The 25011-nt window shown below is 37.6% G+C and overlaps 1 protein-coding gene across 1 annotated transcript; it reads right to left on the reverse strand.

The window, feature by feature from the left end:
* Nucleotides 1-290: 290 nt before the first annotated feature.
* CFI (complement factor I) lies at nt 291-24353 on the reverse strand. The gene is made up of 14 exons (XM_058193248.1): nt 24019-24353; nt 23605-23860; nt 22984-23134; nt 20564-20733; nt 19476-19586; nt 19255-19359; nt 18415-18441; nt 16081-16110; nt 15404-15439; nt 14956-15059; nt 12030-12136; nt 5218-5495; nt 1971-2072; nt 291-1092 (listed from the first exon to the last, which is right to left on the reverse strand). Exons 1-14 carry the CDS (start codon nt 24079-24081, stop codon nt 875-877), a joined length of 1758 nt encoding a protein of 585 aa, XP_058049231.1. The 5' UTR covers nt 24082-24353; the 3' UTR covers nt 291-874.
* Nucleotides 24354-25011: the final 658 nt, after the last annotated feature.

Genomic DNA, 25011 nt, shown 5'->3' on the forward strand with positions numbered 1-25011 from the left:
AGGTACTACCAAATTGCGATGCCTTATTCTGCTTATTTCTAAATAATGCCAAACATGTTTTTCAGTCTGTGCCATAAAGCTGTCTATAATGTGCTATGCATTTTTGTAAGAAATATGTGCAGTTTGATAGGTTTCACCTTCAGCACATTCTGGATTTAAATGACAAGGAAAACAGTATATATAGTAGTGCTCTATGTTTATATTTATATTTGTAATATTGTTATATCACTAACATGCATAGTTAGTGGATCTTAATACAAAATAAAACTAATGAAAAACTTATTGCTTGTTGCATACATCATTTTTTATTTGACTATACAAAGTGAATACATAAAAAATAGAGCAGATTTTTCTAAAACACCACCAAGCCATAAATGTAAAATTTTATAAGTCACTAGAGTTCCTCTTCTGGGGCATAATCCATATTGAAATAAGCTTTTAAGTACTAGAGATTTTAACAGGCTTAAACTCTACTTTTATATATAGTATATATCTATTTAGGAATATGTTTCAAATAATTCTACCATTTCCAATTTAGTATAGTGGTTAAAGCATCAGGCTACAAACTGCCTTAGGCACAAAGCCACCTGGCCAACCTGGGACCAGTCAACTCTGCTTCAGCCCCTATGAAGAGGCAATGCCAAACCATTTCTGAAATCTTACCAAAATTGCAGGGACCAGGCAGCTTGCCAGGAGTAAACACTGACTCAAAAGCACAAACAACAAAGCAAAATTTCAAATTGCATAGGAACTGTTGTTGTTGCTTAGTTAAATCGTTAAACTTAAAGTACTTAATATTTATTGAACTGAGCCACCAGTTTTCTAGTTGAAAACTTTGTTTCATTAATGCTGGTAAATGTTTGCATTCTAACAATCACACATTATATTTAGAAATGAGATCTATTCCAGTATGTCGAGCAATCCAATCAAAATAGTGTGCCACTTTTGTATAAACACCAGGATGTCCCCTTTCACCACAGTTTTCACCCCAGCTCACAATCCCCCAAAGATATCCTACATTGTTAGGGTCAAAACAAACCAAAGGTCCTCCTGAATCTCCTTTACAGGCATCTACAGAACCATCATCTGTACCTGAAATAAGAAAAACAAAAAGAGTTGCCTATGAACATTCTTCGTTTTAGATTTTTAAGCAGAATTCCACATATTTGCTGGTCATTCACTGACAACATGCTACTCTATATGCACAGTATATTAATTGTATACTCTGATTTTTAATCTAAAGTATTTGTAATTCATTCAGTTAAATTATTGTTATCACTCATTTTATTATTTTACTTTACTTTATTATTTTTTGAGATTTACATCTTGTCTTTCCCCCAGGAGTTCAAGGTATATACACAAGATTCCTTGTTCCTATTCTTGCCACAACCAACCATCCTGTGAGGAAGGGGTCTTCAACCTTGGCAACTTTACAACTTGTGGACTTCAATTCCCAGAATTCCTCAGACAGCATGCTCTGGCTGAGGAATTCTGGGAGTTGAAGTCTACAAGTTGTAAAGTTGCCGTGTTGGAGACGCCTGCTGTGAGGTACTGAGAGATTGTGATTGAAGTGATAGCAATTGATTCAATATCAGCTTTAAGCTTCTATGGCTGAGGTAAACTTGAACTCAGATCTCAAATCCCTAGTTCAATATGCAAACTTTTATTCTATACTGGCTTTTAATACTGAATTACAACAATGTCAATCTGGAAGAAAACCCAAAGTGCATAAAAACATGTGTGCCCAGAGCTGGATGGATGCTGCCAATGAAATTCTTCCTCAAAACAATGTTTTAAATTGCCTACGCATAATTGGTTTGTGATGGCTGGAAAGGAATGTATTCTAGATTGAGATGATATATTTAATATTGAAATTTTTGATCGGAGACCAACATTTGATGGCCCGTTCTATCTACCAGGTCAGGTAATGGTGTCAGAATATAGATAAGAATGATACATTTCATGCTCACCGGCACATTCCATTCCTTTGAAGTATCGATTCTTGTAGATTTCTGAACAGTTATCCATTAGATTAACATAACCCCACTTAAGAACATATTGCCTTGTAGATTCTAAACAAAGAAATGGGAAAGCATCAGATAAATCAATACCAAGGTTTAATTACAAAATAATTTCCAGTAGGCTGTCAAATCTTTCCAATGTTTTAAAATTCAGTTTGACTTTCGTTTTGTGACAAACACGTTTTTAAAAAAACAAAAACATGTATGCCTTTTTTCAAAATGTATACATTGCAGGGCATTTTTTTTTCATCCTATTGAAGAATATTGCATTTTTGCACATTTTTTCCTTGTGGTGTTGAAAGGTAAGCGAGACAGTCTCAACGACCCCCTGCTCTCCCTGATGCAATTGTTAAATGAAGTATGGGGTGCTTCAGGGGTGAGCCAAGGCCTGCCTCATCCCTTGAGATACCCCATGTTCCATTCTCCGCCCCTTGGGGTCCCCACAGCCTGCTTCTCCCTACACCAGATCCCTGCAGACATCCCCGTTTTCACCAGGTCGCTTCCTTTGGCCTCTTCCCTGTCATCCATTGCGCACTTATAATTTGAAGATCTCCAGAGCTCTGGCACTTTCCACAACTCTGTACAGACTGCATTAGGAAAACCGAATAGTATGATCTGTCCCTGGGCCACATGGCAGCCTCTGGGAAACAGATGCCCTTTTGACATGCCTATAAACAATTGTGGGAATGCTGAAATTGGTGCTCTCTTCTGGGTGGGAAGCAGCCAAACATCCCAAGAATAGGTGGCCTGCCCTCTTTCCCCAACATGAGGTTCGAAGATCTTCAGAAAGTAAATGGGGGATGGGCAGGCCCAAAGGTGAAATGGGGGAGAGAGGCAGGGGAGCCATTACAACATCCGTGCTGAAGGTTGTAAGAGCAAATGACCATGGGACACTATAGCAGCCATAACTTCAAAATATGGTCATAAGTAGCTTTTTCGGCAGGTTGCAATGGTGGGTTTCAAAAAGTTTACTACCGATTCTGTGGGTGTGGCTTGGTGGGTGTGGCTTGGTGGGTGTGGCAGGGAAAGGTTATTGCAAAATCCCCATTTCCTCCTGATCAGCTGGGACTTGGGAGGCAGATAATAGATGTGGGCGGGGCCAGTCGGACTTTTTACTACCGGTTCTCCGAACTACTCAAAATTTCTGCTACCGGTTCTCCTGAACTGGTCAGAACCTGCTGAAACCCACCTCTGGCGAGGTGGTGGTGTCTGTCATAACTTCAAACAGTGGCCAGATGTTAAGTAAAAACTACCTGTACCTAGCGAATTTTATTTATTTAAAACATTTATCTAACTACCTGTCTTATATCAAACTCTGGATGATTCCCAATCAGCAATTACAACATTATCAATAAAAGGGCCCTCCGTAGCTTTAGGTCAATGGGAGTACCAGACCATCTTATTTGTCTCTTGAGAAACCTATATGCGGGCCAAGAAGCAACTGTGAGAACTGGACATGAAACCACTGATTGGTTCAAAACTGGAAAAGGAGTCTGACAAGGCTGTATACTGTCGCCATGCCTATTTAACTTATATGCAGAGCACATCATGACAAAGGCGGGGCTAGATGAATCAAAAATTGGAATTAAGATTGTTGATATTAAGGTTAATATCAACAACCTCAGATATACAGATGATACCACTCTAATGGCAGAAAGCAAAGAGGAATTAAAAAGCCGCTTGATGCGGGTGAAGGATGAGAGTGCAAAAGTTGGCTTGAAACTCAACATTAAGAAAACTAAGATCATGGCATCTGGCCCTCTCAGTTCCTGGCAGATAGATGGGGAAGAAATGGAGGTAGTGACAGATTTTATTTTCCTGGGTTCCAAGATCACCGCAGATGGGGACTGCAGCCAAGAAATTAAAAGACGTTTGCTCCTGGGGAGGAAAGCTTTTCCAGTTTTGAACCAATCAGTGGTTTCATGTCCAGTTCTCACAGTTGCTTCTTGGCCCGCATATAGGTTTCTCAAGAGACAAATAAGATGGTCTGGTACTCCCATTGACCTAAAGCTACGGAGGGCCCTTTTATTGATAATGTTGTAATTGCTGATTGGGAATCATCCAGAGTTTGATATAAGACAGGTAGTTAGATAAATGTTTTAAATAAATAAATAAATAGAATTCGCTAGGTACAGGTAGTTTTTACTTAACATCTGGCCACTGTTTGAAGTTATGACAGACACCACCACCTCGCCAGAGGTGGGTTTCAGCAGGTTCTGACCAGTTCAGGAGAACCGGTAGCAGAAATTTTGAGTAGTTCGGAGAACCGGTAGTAAAAATTCCGATTGGCCCCGCCCACATCTGCCTCCCAAGTCCCAGCTGATCAGGAGGAAATGGGGATTTTGCAATAACCTTTCCCTGCCACACCCACCAAGCCACACCCACCAAGCCACACCCACAGAATCGGTATACAGAATTTTGAAACCCACCATTGCAACCTGCCGAAAAAGCTACTTATGACCATATTTTGAAGTTATGGCTGCTATAGTGTCCCATGGTCATTTGCTCTTACAACCTTCAGCACGGATGTTGTAACGGCTCCCCTGCCTCTCTCCCCCATCTCACCTTTGGGCCTACCCATCCCCCATTTACTTTCTGAAGATCTTCGAACCTCATGTTGGCAAATCTAGACAGCTTACTAAAAAGCAGAGACATCACCCTGCCAACAAAAGTGTGTGTAGATAAGGTTATGGTTTTCCCAGTTGCAATGTATGGCTGTGAAAGTTGGACCATAAGAAAGGCTGAGCGCCAAAGATTTGAGGCCTTTGAACTCTGGTGCTGGAGAAGACTCCTGCGTGTCCCTTGGACTGCAAGGCGATCAAACTGGTCAGTCCTAGAGGAGATCAACCCTGACTGCTCTTTAGAAGGCCAGATCCTGAAGATGAAACTCAAATACTTTGGCCATCTAATGAGAAGGAAGGACTCACTGGAGAAGAGCCTAATGCTGGGAACGATTGAGGGCAAAAGAAGAAAGGGAAGACAGAGAGCATGTGGCTGGATGGAGTCACTGAAGCAGTAGGCATGAGCTTAAATGGACTCCAGAGAATGGTAGAAGATAGGAAGGCCTGGAGAATGTTGTCCATGGAGTCACGAGGGGTCGGACATGACTTCACAACTAATAACAACAAAATGTATGAGCATATTCACTCCAAAGAAAATATTTTTATAATCTCACCATATAGTAAGCAACAATTACCTTCATCAAGTCCCCAGCCAGATACTTTACACTGTTGACCACCTCTGAACATATATTGTGACCAGGGAATGCATACTGGCACAGTATCAGGTGGAGAACATGGAGTCCCCTGATTTTTTGTTTTCATCTCCAGCAAAGCGATATCGTTTTCATATGTTTTGGAGTTATAGTTCTCATGTATTATCATGTCCTTTAAAGAAAATGTTTCTATCCTGGTATCGAACTTTATTGAGTCTAACATCCCAGTCCAAACCTTATAAACATGAAGACGGCTCTTCCTAGGAAAAAGGAAAAGGAAAAAAAGAGGGTATATAACTTGATAGGAAAGTAAATCTGGCTCCAATTTGATTTTGAGTTGATTAAGAACACTTCCAGCACTTTGGTGAGTTACTAGGGAACATCTTTGCTATTCTAGCTGGCGGAAGATGCCATCTATGAAACATTTTCATCTGGTTTTCCTTGTATGCTGTTGATATAGTCAATTTCATATTTGTTCTCCACATCTTTTCCCACTTCTGTAATTCTACTGTATGGTTAAAGTTTCTTGCCCATTTAATCATAGTTTCCTTCACTATTTCCTCTTCCATTTTATACCGTAACAGGAAATTATATGTTTTACTGATTAATTTTTTGTCCTTCCCATATATTATTTTATCCAATTCATTTTGCTCCAATTGTATCTGATTAGTTTTTGTATCTTCTATGTATTTTGATTTAATTTGGAAGTACATACTTCTCTCAATGCGATCCTGCAAAAGATCTTTTTCTTTCAGCGTGATCCCATCAAGGATACGCTCCCAAAAAGATCTTTTTTTTCAGCGTGATCCTCCCAAGGATACGCTCCCAAAAGATCTTTTCTTTCAGCGTGATCCCATCAAGGATACGCTCCCAAAAGATCTTTTCTTTCAGCGTGATCCCATCAAGGATACGCTCCCAAAAAATCTTTTCTTTCAGCGTGATCCCATCAAGGATACGCTCCCAAAAGATTTTTTTTTCAGCGTGATCCCATCAAGGATACGCTCCCAAAAGACTTTTCTTTCAGTGTGATCCCATCAAGGATACGCTCCCAAAAGATCTTTTCTTTCAGTGTGATCCCATCAAGGATACGCTCCCAAAAGATCTTTTCTTTCAACGAGATTCTACCAAAGGATACGTTCCTGGCACATCCTTTGACCTCCCATCCTTACCGCCTGGGATAGGCTTGGTGCACCTCATCCGTTCATCGCTGGCGAACAACGGACCTTTCGTAAGTATGGGAGGGAAATTCTCTAAGGCTCAGGAGAAACATTTACGTGAGCTGAGGGAACTAACCAAATCAAATTTATTCTTTTTTAACCATGCGGACAAGGAACAAGTAACAAAAGGAAAACTGAAGGATTTGTTAAAATATATTTAGCATCATTGTCCTTCTTATCCTGAGGCAGGCTCTTTAAAACCAGCAACGTGGAGACAGATTGGCAAATATCTCCACGCATCCCCACGAGCCCCAGCCTCTATCTTAAGTACCTGGAAAATAATTATGGAAATCCTAGCAGCTCAGAATCAGTCTCTCCTTGAGCCTTTGAAACAACCTCCACCACATGAAAAAGCTGCTACTAAATTGACCACTCCTGCCCCGGAGGATATCCTTTCCTGTCCTTCGGAGCCCCTTTTTGATACTAACTCTTCAAGTTCCTCATCTTCACCCTCCCCCCTGATAGCAGAAAATCCTCCTGCATCCAAAACCCCTTGTGTTTCCTCCCCACTCCCCCCTCCTCCTATTTACCCTTCTATCAGTACCGTCAGGTCAGAAGAAACCTTCACGGAGGGTAATGAAAGAAAAAAACCTGATCTATTCCCCCTCTCTGTGTCCTCTTCTTTCCCCCACCTTTCTGAACTCTCAAAACATACTGAGCTAAAAAATTAACCCTGTGCCTGCTGTCCCTTCAGCCCCTTGCATCCCACCTCCAAAGCATATACCTGCTTCTTCCATCCCTGCTTTGAAAACTGCCTCCCTTCCCCTGCCTGCCTCCCTCCCTCCAGAGCGCCTCTCCCTTTCCCCCATGGGTATGGTCACTCAGACTATAGCCCAACCAATTTGGTTCAATTACTTCCCTATATTTGGAAACAATCCTGAAAAGGACTTGCTCAAAGTGACTACATGGAAGAAATTGGGAACCTATTTCCATGAAAGTCCAAGAGCCCCTGCAAAAATTCTGTCCACGTGGCACATGGTCCTTGAATGCCTCATTTTACATGAAAAAGGACTTGCAGATGTCACTTAGAAAGTTGTCAGGACCTCCGCCTTATCAAAAAATGACTCAAAAGGATCCACAATCACATTCATGACTTAAACTGCTGAGTTTTCTCACTTGAGGGAAGAAGATTTAAAGAGGCAACTTCCCCAGGTCTGCAAATGTTGCTTGATGATATGTGTGCTTGTGTATGTATGTATGTGATCATTTCCAGACCTGCATAAGAATTGTAGAGATAATTGTGATGCTTGATTTGCATGGAATGTGTGTATGTGCAAAACTCATTGAGAAGGTGTGAGATTTCTGTGTTGTCTTTTGGATTTGCAAGAAATGTGTGTGTGTGTGTGTGTGTGCGCGCGCGCGTGTATCTAGAGTGTTTTTGCAAGAAATATGTGCCTGATTGCAATGTGTGTGTGTGTATCTGAGCCAGGTTGGGAGGGTGAGAGAAAGGGGGGCTGGAAAAACCCCCTCAGGGTGGACTTTTAAATTTTTTTCTCTCTCTGTCCTCGCTGGCTTATCTTAACTACTTCCCCCCCCCCTTGTTGAGCCAGGGGAGGGGGTGGGTGAAGAGGGAAAACCATTCATCTCCCCCACCTTTTTTTCTCTGCTGTGCCTGTCTGAGAAGGGAGGGACAAATATGCAGATGCATTTTCTTTTCAACCCTGAAAACAATTTTGATTTTAATTTTTAACCCTGCATACAATTTTGGTTTTGATTTTAATTTTTAATTTTTCTTGTTTCTGGAACTTTTTGAGGTTTAAACTGCCTGATTAAACCTATACATTTATAAATGTTTTCAAAGCACAGAGTTGACTCAAAATGTGTCATTTAGCTTTGTATTTTTGAAGCTGTTAACATACATAATAAGAGTTGAAAGGGACCCTTGGAGGTCTTCTAGTCCAACCCCCTGCCCAGGCAGGAAACCCTACAGCATTTCAGACAAATGGCTATCTTCTTATGTATGGATGCAATTTTTTTTAAGCAGAAATTTTTTTGGGGGAAATGCACTCAGGTTTTCCACATAACAGACTCACCAAAAAGCTTACAAAATGTTTTTCCTTTTTTGAATCAGACTCAAGGTGCCTCTTATTTGCTGTTTGTATTGTGTATCTTTATTTTTTAGCAGCACAAGATGTGCCCTGTTTTAGGAACTATTTCAGAGATAAATTAGAAAGTTACAGGATGTGAAGAGAGATTTAGAAGGATGAGCAGATACTAGTGCTGTGAAAGATTTAATTTGTTAATGAAGCTGAAATAAAAGTTTAATGTTAGGAGTTAGGAGTTAGAAAAGTTTGTTTTTGGCAGTTTTTGATAGTATGGATTTGTTAGTGAACAACTTCCACACATGAATAAAAAGGGTGGGAGTTGGGTTTTTGTTGATTGTTTATCTTTTTCTCTGTCTTCCACATAATACCTTTGTTAAAAAACAAAACTGAGATTTGTGTATAACCCCCCCCAAGTTGTGTCATCTCTTCTTTGTCCCTGCTTTTGTGTGGGTATGAATTTTAAAAGTGCTAGAAAGAAGAAAAATGACTTTTTGCCCAGGATGGACCGGCTACCTAGACAGGATGAAGAACAGAGTTCAACTTTCTTTCTTCTCTGTACTTTTGTTTAAATGATTTTACCTGTTCATCTCCTGAAGCATGTGAATCCAGCTACCTTTTCTCATATGGGAATATATTATACCAGTTTATCTGTTTAAATGCTAATCTGTTGTTGTTTCTTTTCAAGTTCTACCTGCAAGCTATCTATTCCCCCTTGGCCCCTCTCCCTAATCCTCCAACAATGCCTTTTCTCACCCAGAAAGGGAGGAGGAGGGGATCCCTTCTCATGTCTTTTAGTCCTGCAGATGACTTCAACCTGTGGAAGTCGAATACATGGGTCAAAATGCTTTCCCCAAAAGAGACACTTCCCAATACAGAAATGGACATGTAATGAGTAAACATGTAACGATCAAAAGACTTTTTTCAATTCCCAGAAGACAGTTTGGTTCTTTCTTGTTTTATGTATTCATGTAAGGACTGTATTTGAGATTTCTGTCAGCAGCTGCCATCCAAACCAACGGTGAGACTTTGTGGGTCCCTGGCCGACATATCCGTCCCTACCATCAAAAAACAAAAACAGGGGACCTTCCCCCATCTGACACCATTGACACTTTTCTGCTGCAGAGTCATACCAGCAATTGATTCTCTTCCTACCAGAGACATTTACCGCTCCTTTGACCTTCTCTTCCTCCAAGAAGGTGGATTGTGTGTGGCTTTAAAGGAAGAATGCTGCTTCTATGCCGACCATTCTGGCATTGTACAGGACTCTATGAATAAACTAAGGGACTTAACTTTGAAGATGCCTTTTCAGGATGGTTGCCTAAATTACCTGGTTTACAAGCTATTATAGTTTTAATTGGTATGATTGCATTAGGATGTATAATTTTACCTTGTATTCTACCTATTTTTGTTAAAACAATTTCTAAAAGTCTATCTTTACTAGCAGAAAAGAAAGCAACTGCACAAGTCATGGCATTGTGGCATAAGCATGATCCTGTCCGTTACCAGTTGCTGACTGTAGAGGAACTCGAAGATGATTACATCTTGCCTGCACCTAAAACCTTTTGCCTGGATGATGACTCAGAAATAGACAAGGATAGTATGGCTAATAATGAAACCGACTGATTGTCTGGCCTTAAAAAATAAAAAAGGAAGAGATGTTGCAATATAGCCATACGGATTCCATCTGAGAGATCACCTATGTGCTAGATTAGCGTGGGATTCTCCCAGCTAGTTGGATCACATAGGTAGAAACTTCTTTGATGTTAGAGTCACATCAGAGGAACAGGATATTTACCTCTATGGTGTGAAGATGCATTTACAGTTTTACAGTTTCCTTTACTTGATAAGATCTTCCTCACAAAGATCTAAGGAATCCCTTTATGTGAAGATCAATTGGTATGCAAGGTTAGGATGTCACAGGATGTATTGCTATGTTTTGCTACATGATCGATATACAAGATTTTGTTTGATGTATTGCTTTCTGATAGACTCTCTTTGATGTATGTGCCTTCTGATGTTATTGTCTTCTATGCAAATGCTTTCCTGTAAGAATCCTAATAAAAGGAGAGGCTTAGATTTTGTTCTGGGCTCTCATCCCAACGAAAACTTTGCTTCTGGCTCATTGCTTCATGAGAGACCACCGCACTTCCCTATTCAAATCTTGTTCCAAATTCTTGTTTTGTTTTTAATTTTCCCAATTCATTTGATATGTCCCTGTACCTAATTATTTTAGCCCAGTCTATTAAATTTGGATGTGTTAATGTTTCGTTGGGGGAAATCAGAGATGGTATATTCGTATAATGTTGTTTTTTGATTTTATTCCAAATTAATAATAATGAATTCCTAATTATGTGTCTCCTAAAATACCCATGATTTTTGTTCTTTTCACTCCATAAGAATGCATGCCATCCTATCTATAGGTCACACTCTTCTATTATTAAAATTCTTCATCTATTCCTTTAACCATGTCAGGCATGCTGCTTGGTAATAAATTTCTCAATCTGGTAAGGCTACTCCCCACCATCTTTATTATCCTGTAGGGTTTTTAGTCTAATTCTAGGCTTTCTTCCTTGCCATATAAATTTTGAGGTCAATTTATTTAATAAGTCAAAATATTTTTTTTCTATTCTTATCGGTATAACCTGGAAGAGGAACAGGATTTTGGGCAAGATATTCATTTTTATTGCTGCCACTCTTCCGATCCATGAAATTTGTAAGTTCTTCCAATTTTTCAAATCTTTCCCAATCTGCAGTATTAATTTGTCATAGTTATCTTTTTTGTTCTGTTAGCCAAATCCCTAGATATTTTATTTCTTTTGTTATCTAAATGTTCATGTTATTTTCTAATTCTGTCTCTCATTTTTTTGTGAGGTTTTTGTTAGTAATTTGGATTTCATCCTATTGATTTTTAAACCTGCCATCGTGCCGAATTCTTCTATTTTTTTAATCAATTTGGGGCCTGATTTTAAAGGTTCCTCAATAATAAAAACCATATCATCTGCAAAAGCTTGCAGTTTATACTCCTCATTTTTTATTTTCAATCCTTTTATCTCCTGATCTTCCCTAATTTTTTTTAAGAGTGGCTCCAATGATAGTATAAAGAGAAGTGGGGAAAGTGGGCATCTTTGTCTTACTCCTTTTGTTATTTTGAATCTATCTGTTGTGTCTTGATTGATAACCACCCCTTGCAGTTTGCTTTGAATATATTTCTTCAATCATCTTTTCAAATTTGAATATATTTCTTCAATCATCTTTTCAAATTTGAATCCAAATTCCATTCTTTTAAATCTGTGTCATAAATCTCCAATTTAAATTATCAAAAGCTTTTTGGGCATCAAGGAAAACCAGTGAAGCTTGTTTCTTTGGGTGTACTTCATAATACTCTAATATGTCAATTATGGTCCGGGTATTATGGTTTCAATATAAGATTTTATCTGAAGTTCCTTTTTTCCTTTAATCGTCGCTACAAGAAAGTCCCAATCAGCTTAATTTAGAACTTTAAGAAGTTATAACAATACAGAAGGTCTCCTACCGAACACAGTGTGCAGCGGTCAAAACCCAACAGCCTCCAATGTAAGTCCCACCACAGTTCACTGTTTGCCCTTCGCCTCTAATGGCCACTTGCCAGGGAAATTCAAGCTATTAAAAGGGGGGAAAGAGACCAAAGAAAATCAGTGTAACTATCTGGATTATTACGGATACACTTTTAAAAACCAGAACAGGTTTTGACAAAATTTACATATATACCAAGCAAGGTTTTATCCATCCAATTCTTCAAATATTGCAGAACATTAATTTTATTTATTATGCTGTCCATTCTGTCTCTCTATCTTAGATAAGTAAGAAAGCAGGGACCTAGAAATTTAAACTATAACAGGCAGCTGGACTTTCTTGTTTTTTCTTTTGAAGACATTTCTCTTCTCATCCAAAAAGCTTCTTCAGCTCTGACAGGATAGTGAGGGATGGAGGGATTTATATTCCTTGCAGACAACTTGCAAGGACCCTCTAAGAGAATGCAAATTACCAGCTGTCTCCTGAAAAAGTACCTTTGGGACAGCCATGCCCTGGATGACTGAGAATCTCTAAAGACTTTTATAACATGAAAATTAACTTCTCATTATAGTCTCCAGATTTTCTCTTGTCGAACGATTATTAGATTATAGGTAGTCCTCAATTTATGAACGAAATTAAGCCCAAAATTACCCTTGCTAAAAGAGACAGTGAATGAGTTTTGCCCAGTAGTGGGATTCAATTTTTTTTACTACCAGTTCTGTGGGTGTGGCTTGGTGGGTGTGGCTTATGGGTGTGGTAGGGGAATGATACTGTAAAATCTCCATTCCTACCCCACTCCAGGGGTAGGATACTGTAAAATCCCCATTTCCTCCCAATCAGCTGGGACTCAGGAGGCGGAGAGTAGATGTGGGCGGGGCCAGTCAGAGGTGGCATTTACTGGTTCTCCGAACTACTCAAAATTTCCACTACTGGGACTTCTGCTTGGCTCCACCTTTCTCGCTGGGTGCTAATTTCTGGCACTCCGCGCTGGATATTGTAAAAGCCAGTGTAAATAGCTTTCAAACAGCTGTTCCCGACTTAATTTTCCCTCTCTGGTTGAGAGAGCAGGGGAACGAGCAGGGGGGAGAGAGGTAGATTCCCTTAGGGGCTTTGTTTTTGTTATGCAAAGTCCTGGAAGGTGAGTCCCTTCGAATCCCTCCTATCTCCATTATCCACCTCTTGCAACAGCAGGAAAAGAGGAAGGTGTCCAAGTTCTGCTAACAATTGATTTCTTTTTATGGATTTATAAGCAGGCGGAAGAAGCATAAGTGAATAATTATTGGTTTGCAAGTATTGTTGATTTCCTGACTTCCTCCTCTTTTTAAAGAGAGAAAAATTATTCTTTTTTTTCCTTCTCTTAAAATGGCGTTTTAGACTAACTGCAAATAGCTTGCTGTGAAATCGAAACTGAATGGAGACATCATCTTATTGTGTTGGATTCTGGTTTGTTGGATCATATTACGTTGTTTAAGTATTTCATAAGGGGATTTTCAGCAAGAACTTTGTTATGAAGGTTCTTTCAGAAGAATGGATTCGTGACTTTATACAGGATTACACAGAAAGAATGTATTTAATTACTCAAAAATACGAACTGAAACAGGACTTAAATGCAATGGATGAAGATATGATCGTGAATAAACAAGCTGATGTAAAGAAGCTTCCTTCAAATAGTTTGGATGAAATGTCAGAATTAGTGCTACAGGAGGCTGTCTCCCGAACTGGAAAAACTTATAGACTTAATGTTTATCAAGAATTCCCTCTTTGGACTGATGGAATATATGGTAGTATTTTGTGGATTTTTGAACGTAAGGATTTACTAGGTAATATTGTGACTGACTTTTCAAAAGGAGAAATGAAGGAAAGAGAGATTAATGCATCAAAAAAAATGGCAAGAGACAAAAGTATTATTCTTTGAATTATTAATAGACAAAAATATTATTGTCCCTGAAAGACAATGACCAGGCCCACTTGAATAGCTACTGTAACGCTTGGTATTGAAATTTTATAATGTGTTGTATTGTATCTTGAATAGAATATTTTTGAAAGAGTTTATGTAAGGAAGACCTGGGGGGGGAAATTATATGGTTATAGAAGCTATAAGGGAGATATTTTATGAACTGGATTGCATTTTTATGTTTTAGTTGATTTTATATACTTTAGGATTAATTTGTTTTATTGATTTATATATTTTGTTATTCTTAATTTTCTTATTTTTTTTATATATATTTTTTTCTTCTTGAAGGATTTTGGATGTGTTAGGAGGAAGCCAGAGTTAGAAAGGGAAAATTGGTATAATAGTTTTGGGGGAAAATTTTCTTAGCATATGTTTGTTTTATTCTTAACTATACCTTGTGCTTCATCCGGGAAGTCAGGGGGGAGGGGGGAGGGTTTAGTGAAGGGAGGGGGGTTGGGGGAAAAGGGGGGGGGATTTTTTTTTTGTAAAACGTTTTGAATAAAAAATAAATTAAAAAAAATTTCCACTACTGGTTCTGGTCAGAATCTGCTGAATAGCACCTCTGGTTTTGCCCCATTTTTCTTCCCACAGTTGTTAAGTGATACACTGCAGTTGTTAAATTAATTCAATGATTGTTAAGTGAATCTGGCTTCTCGATTGACTCTGCTTGTAAGAATGTTGTAAAAGGTGATCACATGACCCCAGGACACTGCAACCATCATAAAACATGCCAGTTACCAACCACCCAAATTTTGATCACATAACCATGGGAATGCGGCAACGGTTGTAAATGTGAAACAGTCATAAATCACATTTTTCATTGCCATTGTAGTTTTGACTGGTCACTAAATGAATAGTTGTAGTGAGGACTACCTGTATTGCACCCAATTGGTACAATATTTATGCATTCTTATCGATTACAGTTTAACCAAATGCCACCTTTAGCATTTACCGGTTGTGCAGTAAATCCACCAATGATTCTCTTCCGACGAGTAACTGTGTGATTTCTAATGCCACAGGATACTACAGGAAGTAAAGTCTTTATCCTTTTTCTTTCTTTAATAAAACAAATAAGCAGTGACATAATACTCATATGCTGTTTTTAAATGTCTTTATTATTAAAGATTTAATATTAGCTATCTTTTTAATTTTAGAGAGTTATCCCAGATGTCCACTGAAAATCAATATGGTAAGATTCTGATGACAAGTGAAAAATTTGAGTTACATTCAGAGCCACTTTAAAAATGGATGATCTTTCAGTTTATCAAATTGCTTTACATTCAACTGATATACATAACCCTATTTGAACATTATCACATCCCCAGAATTTAAAAATGTGAAAAAAAGAGAGGATTGTTTTTAAAATATGAGGTTTTATACTAATTTATCTACACATTTACCTTCATCCATGGACTCTATAACTTGATTTGATTCTTCTGCAAGAAAATAAAAATATTACAATTAATTTGAAAGTTTTGTAAAAGAAATTTCCATAGTAGAGAATATAAATGGTTTTAATTGAACGATTACTTATTAACATTAAACTGTCCCATTTATGTGGCTTTTAAGGGCTTTTTGATGTTTAATAATTAGAGTTGGTCTCCACATGCAAATAAAATCTGTTTTTAAAAAACTTAAAAGTAAAGTAGTGTATTAAGACTGCAGCAGAGTATCATATGCTGCAGATTGTTACTAGGATTGCAGTAGACTAGAGGTTCACATAATTAAATATCTCCTTGTGTAGAATGCCAATACCTCCTTTGAACCCTTTGGTTTTTCAGCATTACAAGTACTTTGATTCTAAAATAGCTTTAGATTCAATAGCTTGAATCTAAAATCACATTCAGCCAAATAACCTAAGAGTCTAAGGTGAACAGTAGAGCTTATGGACTTAATGCAGACCTGTTTTTGCCTAGCTATTGATATGTTCACCTTTAAAACACAGGAAGTATAAGTACAATCTCCCAATTTACCTTACAAAGCAGACAATGAAAGAACATAAAATTACAAAATTACGATATTAGTAAGATATTATCTTAACAGTCTACATTTACTTTTTTCTGTGGGCCAAATTTACCTTTGTTGTTTCTTTTTCTTCCTTCTGTTTCTATTGAAGTAGAATAATAGTTAACATTTAGGTGAAATTCTTATTTGCCCTTTAAATCTTATTTAACACCAAAGTATAGTGTCAAAAATATGACCTTGAAGGTAGGCAAAGAAAATTATTGTACAATTAATGTTCAGTATGACACTAATAAAAAATGAACTGTATACAACAAAATTCATGGAGTTATTTTTATGGTATAAAAATGAATATAAACCTTGGAATTTAAAGGCAAAATCTCCATTGTGGTTTATTCATGGATGCTAAAAAATATATATCATTGACTGAAATTAATTGTCATCCAGATATGGAAGCCCTTGTTTAAAATCTTATTTTTATAATTATTGCACATGAAGTTTATTTTATATGTCTTTTTAAATATATTCACAGCTTCCTTTCAAATAAAGATTTCCAAGGACACAGATACAGCTTATTCAAACTATTCAGAGTAATTATTGCCTCAGACAAAAGCCAGGAAAAGCTCCAGGCCCAGACAAGATAACTCCTTCTTGCTTAAAAGTCTGTGCTGACCAATTGGCCCCATCTTCACCCATATTTTCAATAAATCACTAGAGATGTGCTATGTTCCTTCTTGCTTCAAACGCTCTACCATCATCCCAGTGCCAAGAAGCCCACCATCAAGGAACTGAATGACTACAGACCAGTTGCTCTAACATCTGTAGTCATGAAAACCTTTGAAAGGCTAGTGCTTTCCTACCTGAAAACCATCACGAATCCGCTTTTAGACCCCTTGCAATTTGCATACCGAGCAAATAGATCAACAGATGATGCTGTTAATATGGCTCTGCACTACATCCTACAACATCTTGAGTCTCCAAAGACCTATGCAAGGGTCCTTTTGTAGACTTTAGTTCAGCATTCAATACCATCATTCCAGACATTCTTCTAACTAAGCTAAACCAGCTACAGGTACCGGAACAGACTTGTAAGTGGATCACAAGCTTCCTAACAAACAGGAAGCAGCAGGTGAAGCTAAGCAAGATCACATCAAATACCTGTACAATTAGCACAGGGGGCCCCCAAGGCTGTGTGCTCACCCCACTTCTCTTCTCTCTGTATACCAATGACTGCATCTCCAATGATCCATTTGTTAAGCTACTGAAGTTCGCAGATGACACAACAGTGATTGGTCTCATTCGAGACAATGACGAATCCGCATATAGACGAGAGGTCGAACGACTAGCCTTGTGGTGCAACCAAAACAATCTGGAACTGAACACACTCAAAACCGTAGAAATGGTGGTAGACTTTAGGAAAACCCTTCCATACTTCCACCTCTCACAATACTTGACAACACAGTATCAACAGTAGAAACCTTCAAATTTCTGGGTTCTATCATATCGCAAGATCTCAAATGGACAGCTAACATCAAAACATCATTAAAAAAGGACAACAAAGAATGTTCTTTCTGCGCCAACTCAGTAAGCTCAAACTGCCCAAGGAGCTGCTGATCCAGTTCTACAGAGGAATTATTGAGTCTGTCATTTGCACCTCTATAACTGTCTGGTTCGGTTCTGCAACCCAACAAGAAAAACACAGACTTCAGAGGATAATTATAACTGCAGAAAAAATAATTGCTACCAACTTGCCTTCCATTGAGGACCTGTATACTGCACGAATCAAGAAGAGGGCCGTGAAAATATTTGCAGATCCCTCGCATCCTGGACATAAACTGTTTCAACTCCTACCCTCAAAACGACGCTATAGAGCACTGCACACCAGAACAACTAGACACAAGAACAGTTTTTTCCCGAAGGCCATCACTCTGCTAAACAAATAATTCCCTCAACACTGTCAGACTATTTACTGAATCTGCACTACTATTAATCGTTTCATAGTTCCCATCACCAATCTCTTTCCACTTATGACTGTATGACTATAACTTGTTGCTGGCAATCCTTATGATTTATATTGATATATTGATCATCAATTGTGTTGTAAATGTTGTACCTTGATGAACGTATCTTTTCTTTTATGTACACTGAGAGCATATGCACCAAGACAAATTCCTTGTGTGTCCAATCACACTTGGCCAATAAAATTCTATTCTATTCTATTCTATTCTATTCTATTCTATTCTATTCTAAATAAAGATTTCCAAGGACACAGATACAGCTTATTCAAACTATTCAGAGTAATTATTGCCTCAGACAAAAGCCAGACAACAATCACTTTGTTTCCACCCCTACTAAGTGGTTACCAGCAAAGAGCTGAGATGATAAAGAGACAATTCCATTTAAGACTAGAACAATAAATAGAGAAATAAAAACATACAAAGAATTTTACCTTTTTTAGTTCCTCCAGTTTTATTACCTAATGAAAATAAACATAAATACAAATAAAGGATTTAAAATGTTAAAAAGTGCCATTTTTATACAAAATTACATATGCAGACTATGACATGAAGTGAACCAGCTTGTTTCAATCCACGTGATAAAATTAGGGCGACAAAAGTCACCCTTTTTAAAAAAAATGTGATTGCATTCATTCCAAGTAAAATCCCATGTGAGTCATATTAAAATGAATAATATACTAGCCTTCTGTAATCAGGTTTTCCCCAAACAAAGAAATCTTTGTCAGGTTTTCTTGATCAGTTCTGCATACTTTCAGCCACCATTGCCCTTGAGAAGTTAAGCAATTTGTACACCAAGCTCAAAAAGACACTTGTATAAACCAGAGATTTGGAATTGCTAAACTATGCTAAACTATGAGATTTATCCGGCCCACTCGCTTCATTACTGGTTACTCCACTGACTTGAAACAGCCGTGGTGGCACAGTGGTTAGAAAGCAGCACTGCAAAATAACTCACTGATCACTTCAGGAGTTCGATCCTGACTAGCTCAAGGTTGACTCATCCTTCCATCCTTGCGAGTTCAATAAAATGAGCCAGTTTCTTGGGGGCAATATACTGACTCTGTAAACCACTTAGAGGGGACTGTAAAGCACTATGAAGCGGTTATAAGTCTAAGTGTTATTGCTATATGAAAACCTCTATTGTATGCTGGTTTAAATAGCAATAATAGCTGATTCTAACCTGATATCTGAACCTTATTCAAGTGCTTATATCCATGTGGGAAATTACGGTTTTAACCTAGCCAAATATAATTTTAGAATGCAATGCTTACAATTGAGTTCATCTTCTCCTGTTAGGCAGTCCAGTTCATTATTACACACATAGCTGCTTGGAATACACACATCTGAGTTACAATGGAAATGTTTCCTTTTGCAAGCTATTGGAAAAGAAATAATTACATAATAAGTAAGGGTTTGTTGAAAGTTATACCAAGTACTGTACAATGAATACATATGTTTATATAGAACAGATACATGTAGAGAAGGAACATACCTTTGCAACATAATTCATCACTTAAATCACCACAGTCATTCATTGCATCACATGTTTTACTTAAATGGATACATTTTCCATTGACACAGGGGAATTCTCTGACGTTACAGTCTGACCAGTAGAATAAAAAAAAAAACCAATAGTTTGTTAATCATGGCATGGAAAATAAAATAGCTAAATTGGATTACTCCAACATGTTGCCTTTCAAATCTGCTGGAGTATAGATAGGTCACATTACTTTAAGTTACAGGTAGTCTTCAACTTACAACAATTCATTTAGTGACTGTTCGAAGTTACAACGGTACTGAAAAAAGTGACATGATCATTTTTCACACAACCATTGCAGCATTTCCATGGACACATGATCAAACTTCAGCCACCTGGCAATTGACTTATATTTATTATGGTTGCAGTGTCCTGGGGTCATGTGATCACTTTTTGCAACCTTCCAACAAACAAAGTCAATAAGGTATCCAGATTCACTTAACAACCATATTACTAACTTAAGAACTGCAGTGATTCACTTAACAGCTATGGGAAGAAAAGTCATAAAATGGGGCAAAACTCACTTAACAAATGTCTCAGCAACAGAAATTTGGGGCTCAATTGTGTTAACGCCTCTAGAAAGCATCAGTTAAATTTTAGGGGGGTAAATTCTGACAGCAAGAGCAGCTTGACAATGGAACCATCTAATGAGGGATTTGTAACCCTTCTTCCTTGAATGAATTTAAGTGAACGCTGGAGAGATATCTTTCAAGGATACTTCATTGTAGGACAGAAGATTGAATTCATTGACCATAATGCCCTATTCTAATAGAATCAATTAGGATTCAGTCACATCCACCCGCAAAAAAAAAACAACAAAAAAAAACATACCAAGGCCAGATCATTACAGTGGTTACAGAATGCTGATTTTCTCTTGAAAGAAAGATAACTAAATCAAGGCAAGAGACTAAAATAGGATATGCCGCGATGGAACACTGAAAATCAGCATTTTGCTTTATATTTTATTGCAGACTACTTTTGTCTCTAACTTCTAATTATAATATTAGAAATGGCTCGTTATTTACACAATATATTTTACCAACCTCTGCGTTCTGTACTGCATGTCACTTTAGCCAACTTCCCAGTGGTCAACCTCATTTTCCTTAAACCACACTCAGCCAGCCTCGTCTCTATCCCTCTGCAAGTTGCTTTAAGGCATTCAAGTGAACCCTGGTCTTCATCTGGCTCAATAGATTCTTTGCTTTCAGCTCCTCTGTACAATTCAGCAAAAAAATCAAATGAAATCAAATATATTCAGATGTTCATGTCTCAGCATTCTGAAATTAGACGAATTATTTATTTATTTATTTATTTATTTATTTATTTATTTTTCGTATTTTTATATCGCCCTTCTCCGAAGACTCAGGGCGGTGTACAGCAAAAATAAAACATAAATATCAAAAGATTTAAAATACAATATTCGTTTAAAAATCTAATTCAATGGGCTGAAAAATTTAAAATTAATAAGTAAAAATTATAAAATGGATTAATCCCCTTAAAAACCCCACTAACACCCTCAATTAAAAATTTATCATTAGGCCAGACCTGCTTGGTGAAAGAAAAAAGTTTTGAGCTCGCGCTTAAAGGTCTGAAGATCAGGGAGAAGATGTAGCCCCACAGGTAGTTCATTCCATAGGGCCGGAGCCCCCACAGAGAACGCTCTTCCTCTGGGGGTCGCCAGCCAACATTGTCTGGCTAACGGCAGCCTGAGGAGGCCCTCTCTGTGGGAGCGCACAGGTTGATGGGAGGTTACTGGCGGCAGCAGGCGGTCCCATAAATATCCTGGTCCCATGCCATGGAGCGCTTTAAAGATGATGACCAAAACCTTGAATTGCACCCGGAAGACCACCGGCAACCAATGCAGCCTGCGCAGGAGAGGTGTTACATGGGAGCTACGAGAAGCTCCCTCAATCCCCCACGTAGCCGCATTCTGTACCAGTTGGAGCCTCCTGGTGCTCTTCAAGGGGAGCCCCATGTAGAGAGCATTGCAGTAATCCAAACGGGAAGTGACGAGGGCATGAGTGACTGTGCATAATGAGTCCCAATCCAGGACAGGACGCAATTGGCGAATCAGGCGAACCTGATAAAAAGCTCCCCTGGTGACGGCCGTCAAATGATCTTCTAAAGACAGCCGTGCATCCAGGAGAATGCCTAAATTGCGCACCGATTCCCTGGGGGCCAACGATTTGCCCTCCCATAGTCAGCGATGGAATTAGCTGACTGTGCCGGGACGCTGGTATCCACAGTTACTTAGTTACTAGCTTTTATTTTTTCACCTGACGAACAATATATCTATTATTTATCATTATCTATGACTTAGGGCATTTATCTTATTTAAGATTATCTTACATTTCAGGGTGGGAAAAAGAACAATTGGAGCAAAAGTAATGTTTTCCCCAAAGTAAAATTATCATGAATTTAAATCAAACCCCATCTCCAGAGGTAGACAGAAAAATGATATGCCCAGAGAAAAAAAAGCAGATGGAAGATGGGGAAGGAAGTTCAAAGGAAGAAATACTGCACTGGGAAATGAAAAAATGGAGAAAGAGAAGAATAAAGCTGGAAAAAGATGGTGCACAAAAAGATAACTGTGAAAAGAAAGAAAGTAAGGATGATCTGTTTAGACATTAACAACAACAAATCAGCATCAGCAGGGATATGTGCTACCTTCCAAGTCAAAATATGCAGCAAATATTATTTTTTCCTGTTGAGCCCCTGCTATTCTCTGAGTTTCATTATTTGCTGGCAGGTATTTTATTACCCAACTAGGTAACATGATCAGTGCCATTGAAGTTAGTAACTGGGTATTGGAATGTTTGTCAGAAATAATAAAGTTCATAGTGCACCAAGCACTCTGTAATTCAGCAGTGAGCTATAGATATTCTCTTCTTTGGGATTTTATTTTTTGGTTGTGTTAATAGTTTCTTTTGTAAATCACCAATAGAGAACTACTTCTTCCTCATTCACCTGCAGTAAATTATTTGAGGGGGAAAAATAGAATAAAATAAAATAAGTGCTGTCCTCTTTTTAAAAAACATCATGTTTTTGTGAGCTGTAAAGGAACAGGTATGTGATGCTACAAAATATTTATTTGTTCAAGTTGTGGATTACACATGAATTTAATCACACATTTTTGCTCTGGCCCCATCTCTTTCTTTCTGACCATTCCAACTTTTGAATATTGGCCTCACTGCATCACACAAGACTGAATGAGGGTCTTGGCCTCACAAAGGTTACCAATGCTATGTGAAATAAAGAGACTGAATTTTTATGCATAGATGGTATTGTCAACAGATAGTGCTTTTGTAATGATATTTGTAAATCTACACATTGCAGAAAGCTGCTCTAATATATTTTCATTTATTTTTAAAAAGGAGGGTATTGGAAGCACTACTGTTCTCTAAACAATATTTTATTTTAAGTTATTAGCACAAAAGCATTTTATTCTATTAGGGAATTTTACCTAGCATAACCAAGATGTCTGCAGATCACGTTGGCTTCATTGATGGTTAATCCTTTCCCACATATGTATGATTGCTCTGAGTTGGTCAGTTCAACTTGAACAATTCCTTCTGAGCTTACATTTGTGTGACTGAAGAGAATATTAAAACGATCTAGAAAACACAACAAAATCTATTAATATATATGTTTATACACCTTACAAAAGACAGAGATCGATTTTATTAGCTATAAACTGGCTAATCTATAGCAGTAAGGCACAAATGCTTCAATAAAATAACTTGACATGTAAATATCTACAAAAATATACATTATTTTTTTTAAAAAATATGAGTTTAATAGAACTTTCTTCTGATTGTCAAGAGTCGATAATCCCCATCCCTCCAATTCATTATAGTAGCCCATTTCTCACAATCCTACTCTTGTTTGAACCATTTATGAAAGAAAACCAGACATATGAAAGGGAAATACGTTGTAATCTCTAGAATTTGGCCCAAAGTGAAACAGAATTACTCAAAGTACCTATCATTGTCAAAATACTCCTATATTGTATTTCAGTCTTAAAGCTTGTCTCCCCCTACTAGTGATAGCTGAAAAAGCAAAAAAATAATGTCTTTTTTTTTACCTCCAGGGTTACAATTGCCCCTGTTCAAAAATTTGCTGAATTTTTGGCGACACTCATAACTTTTTAGTTGACAGTAAGTTGGGAAGCTCCTTCTGACAATGGAACAAACTGAAGTGCCATTTTTGGGGCACTGGTAAGGTATTTTACACTGACAGGTTCCTGTTATACACGTCTGCCAAGGCTGACAAAAAACTTTCTCACAAGATCGCTCTGTGTAATTGTTCTTCACACATTCCTGTATCAAGTAACTCTCTGGCTAGGAAAAAGGACAGAAAACACAAATGATGAAATTAACTCATTCCCTTAAGATTTTTAAATATATACTTCGCACAAAGTTTATTAACTGCTTAAAATAGCACCTTAAAATATAGTAAGGAAAGTCTCTCAACCAATTTAATTGAAATAAAAGCTTACCACTTGTGCAAAAGCATGATGAGACAGGTATAATATAAACAAAAGAACTGATCCTTGTTTCATGATGAAGACAAATCTGCACACCCAGAACAGATTCTTACTCTCAAATCCTCGCTTAGATGCCTGTTTAATTTTTAACTATAAACAAATATTTAAAATATAATACTGAAATCAGTGTAAGTCTCTCTCTACTGTGATAGTTCTAGAATTCTTGACTCTTTTGAAAAGGTTCTTCTATTCAGTTTCACCCTAAGTCCAAGAAAAGGCTGTTATAAAAAGTTAATATAAAGAAAATGCCTCGTACAAATGTACTGTTTCCTGCTGAATCTTTCAAATCCCGCCTCTACACTTTCAGTTTTCCACAGAGACACCTCCTTTATGTGCCTCTGTAGAACAGTCCTAATACATAAATCATGACTGGCTGTTATTTGCATAATAAATAGTAACTTTATATCAAGGTTATGTTTGGTCAGTTGCGCAAATCCTTGGAATAGAAAGGTGTATTAGAAAAGAGAGAAATACAAATAAGTTCATCCTTATGTTGGAGATAAAGAAATAATGCAGGATAGTATTGAAATACAAATCAAATTATGAAACCATGGAATATTAAGCAATTTGTTTAGAGCATGTAGGATTATCAATTAGATTCTTATCTGTATTAAAATCAAATTAGTGTAGCACTATTTATATAAGATTGATGATCACCCTATTAAAACCAGTGCTACAAGAATAATTTCATTTTTAGGCAGAGTGTGAAAAGGAAGTAGAAAGAAATGAAAACATTTATAATTTTTAAGTAGAGACGAAAAGGAAATGGAGGGGAATACAAACAATGTGCTTTTTTACACAGACTTACTTTATCTTTAGCTGAACAAGGAAAGATTGGCTTTTCTTGCCTTCTTGTATTACAAAATTTAAAACAAATAGTCAACGAATTTCCCAGGAAATGTTGCGTAACAAGTAACAAGATATTGGCCAGGAATTGCTTCAGGA

This window comes from Ahaetulla prasina, chromosome 8, assembly GCF_028640845.1.
Source record: "Ahaetulla prasina isolate Xishuangbanna chromosome 8, ASM2864084v1, whole genome shotgun sequence".
Classification (NCBI taxonomy): Eukaryota; Metazoa; Chordata; class Lepidosauria; order Squamata; family Colubridae; genus Ahaetulla; species Ahaetulla prasina.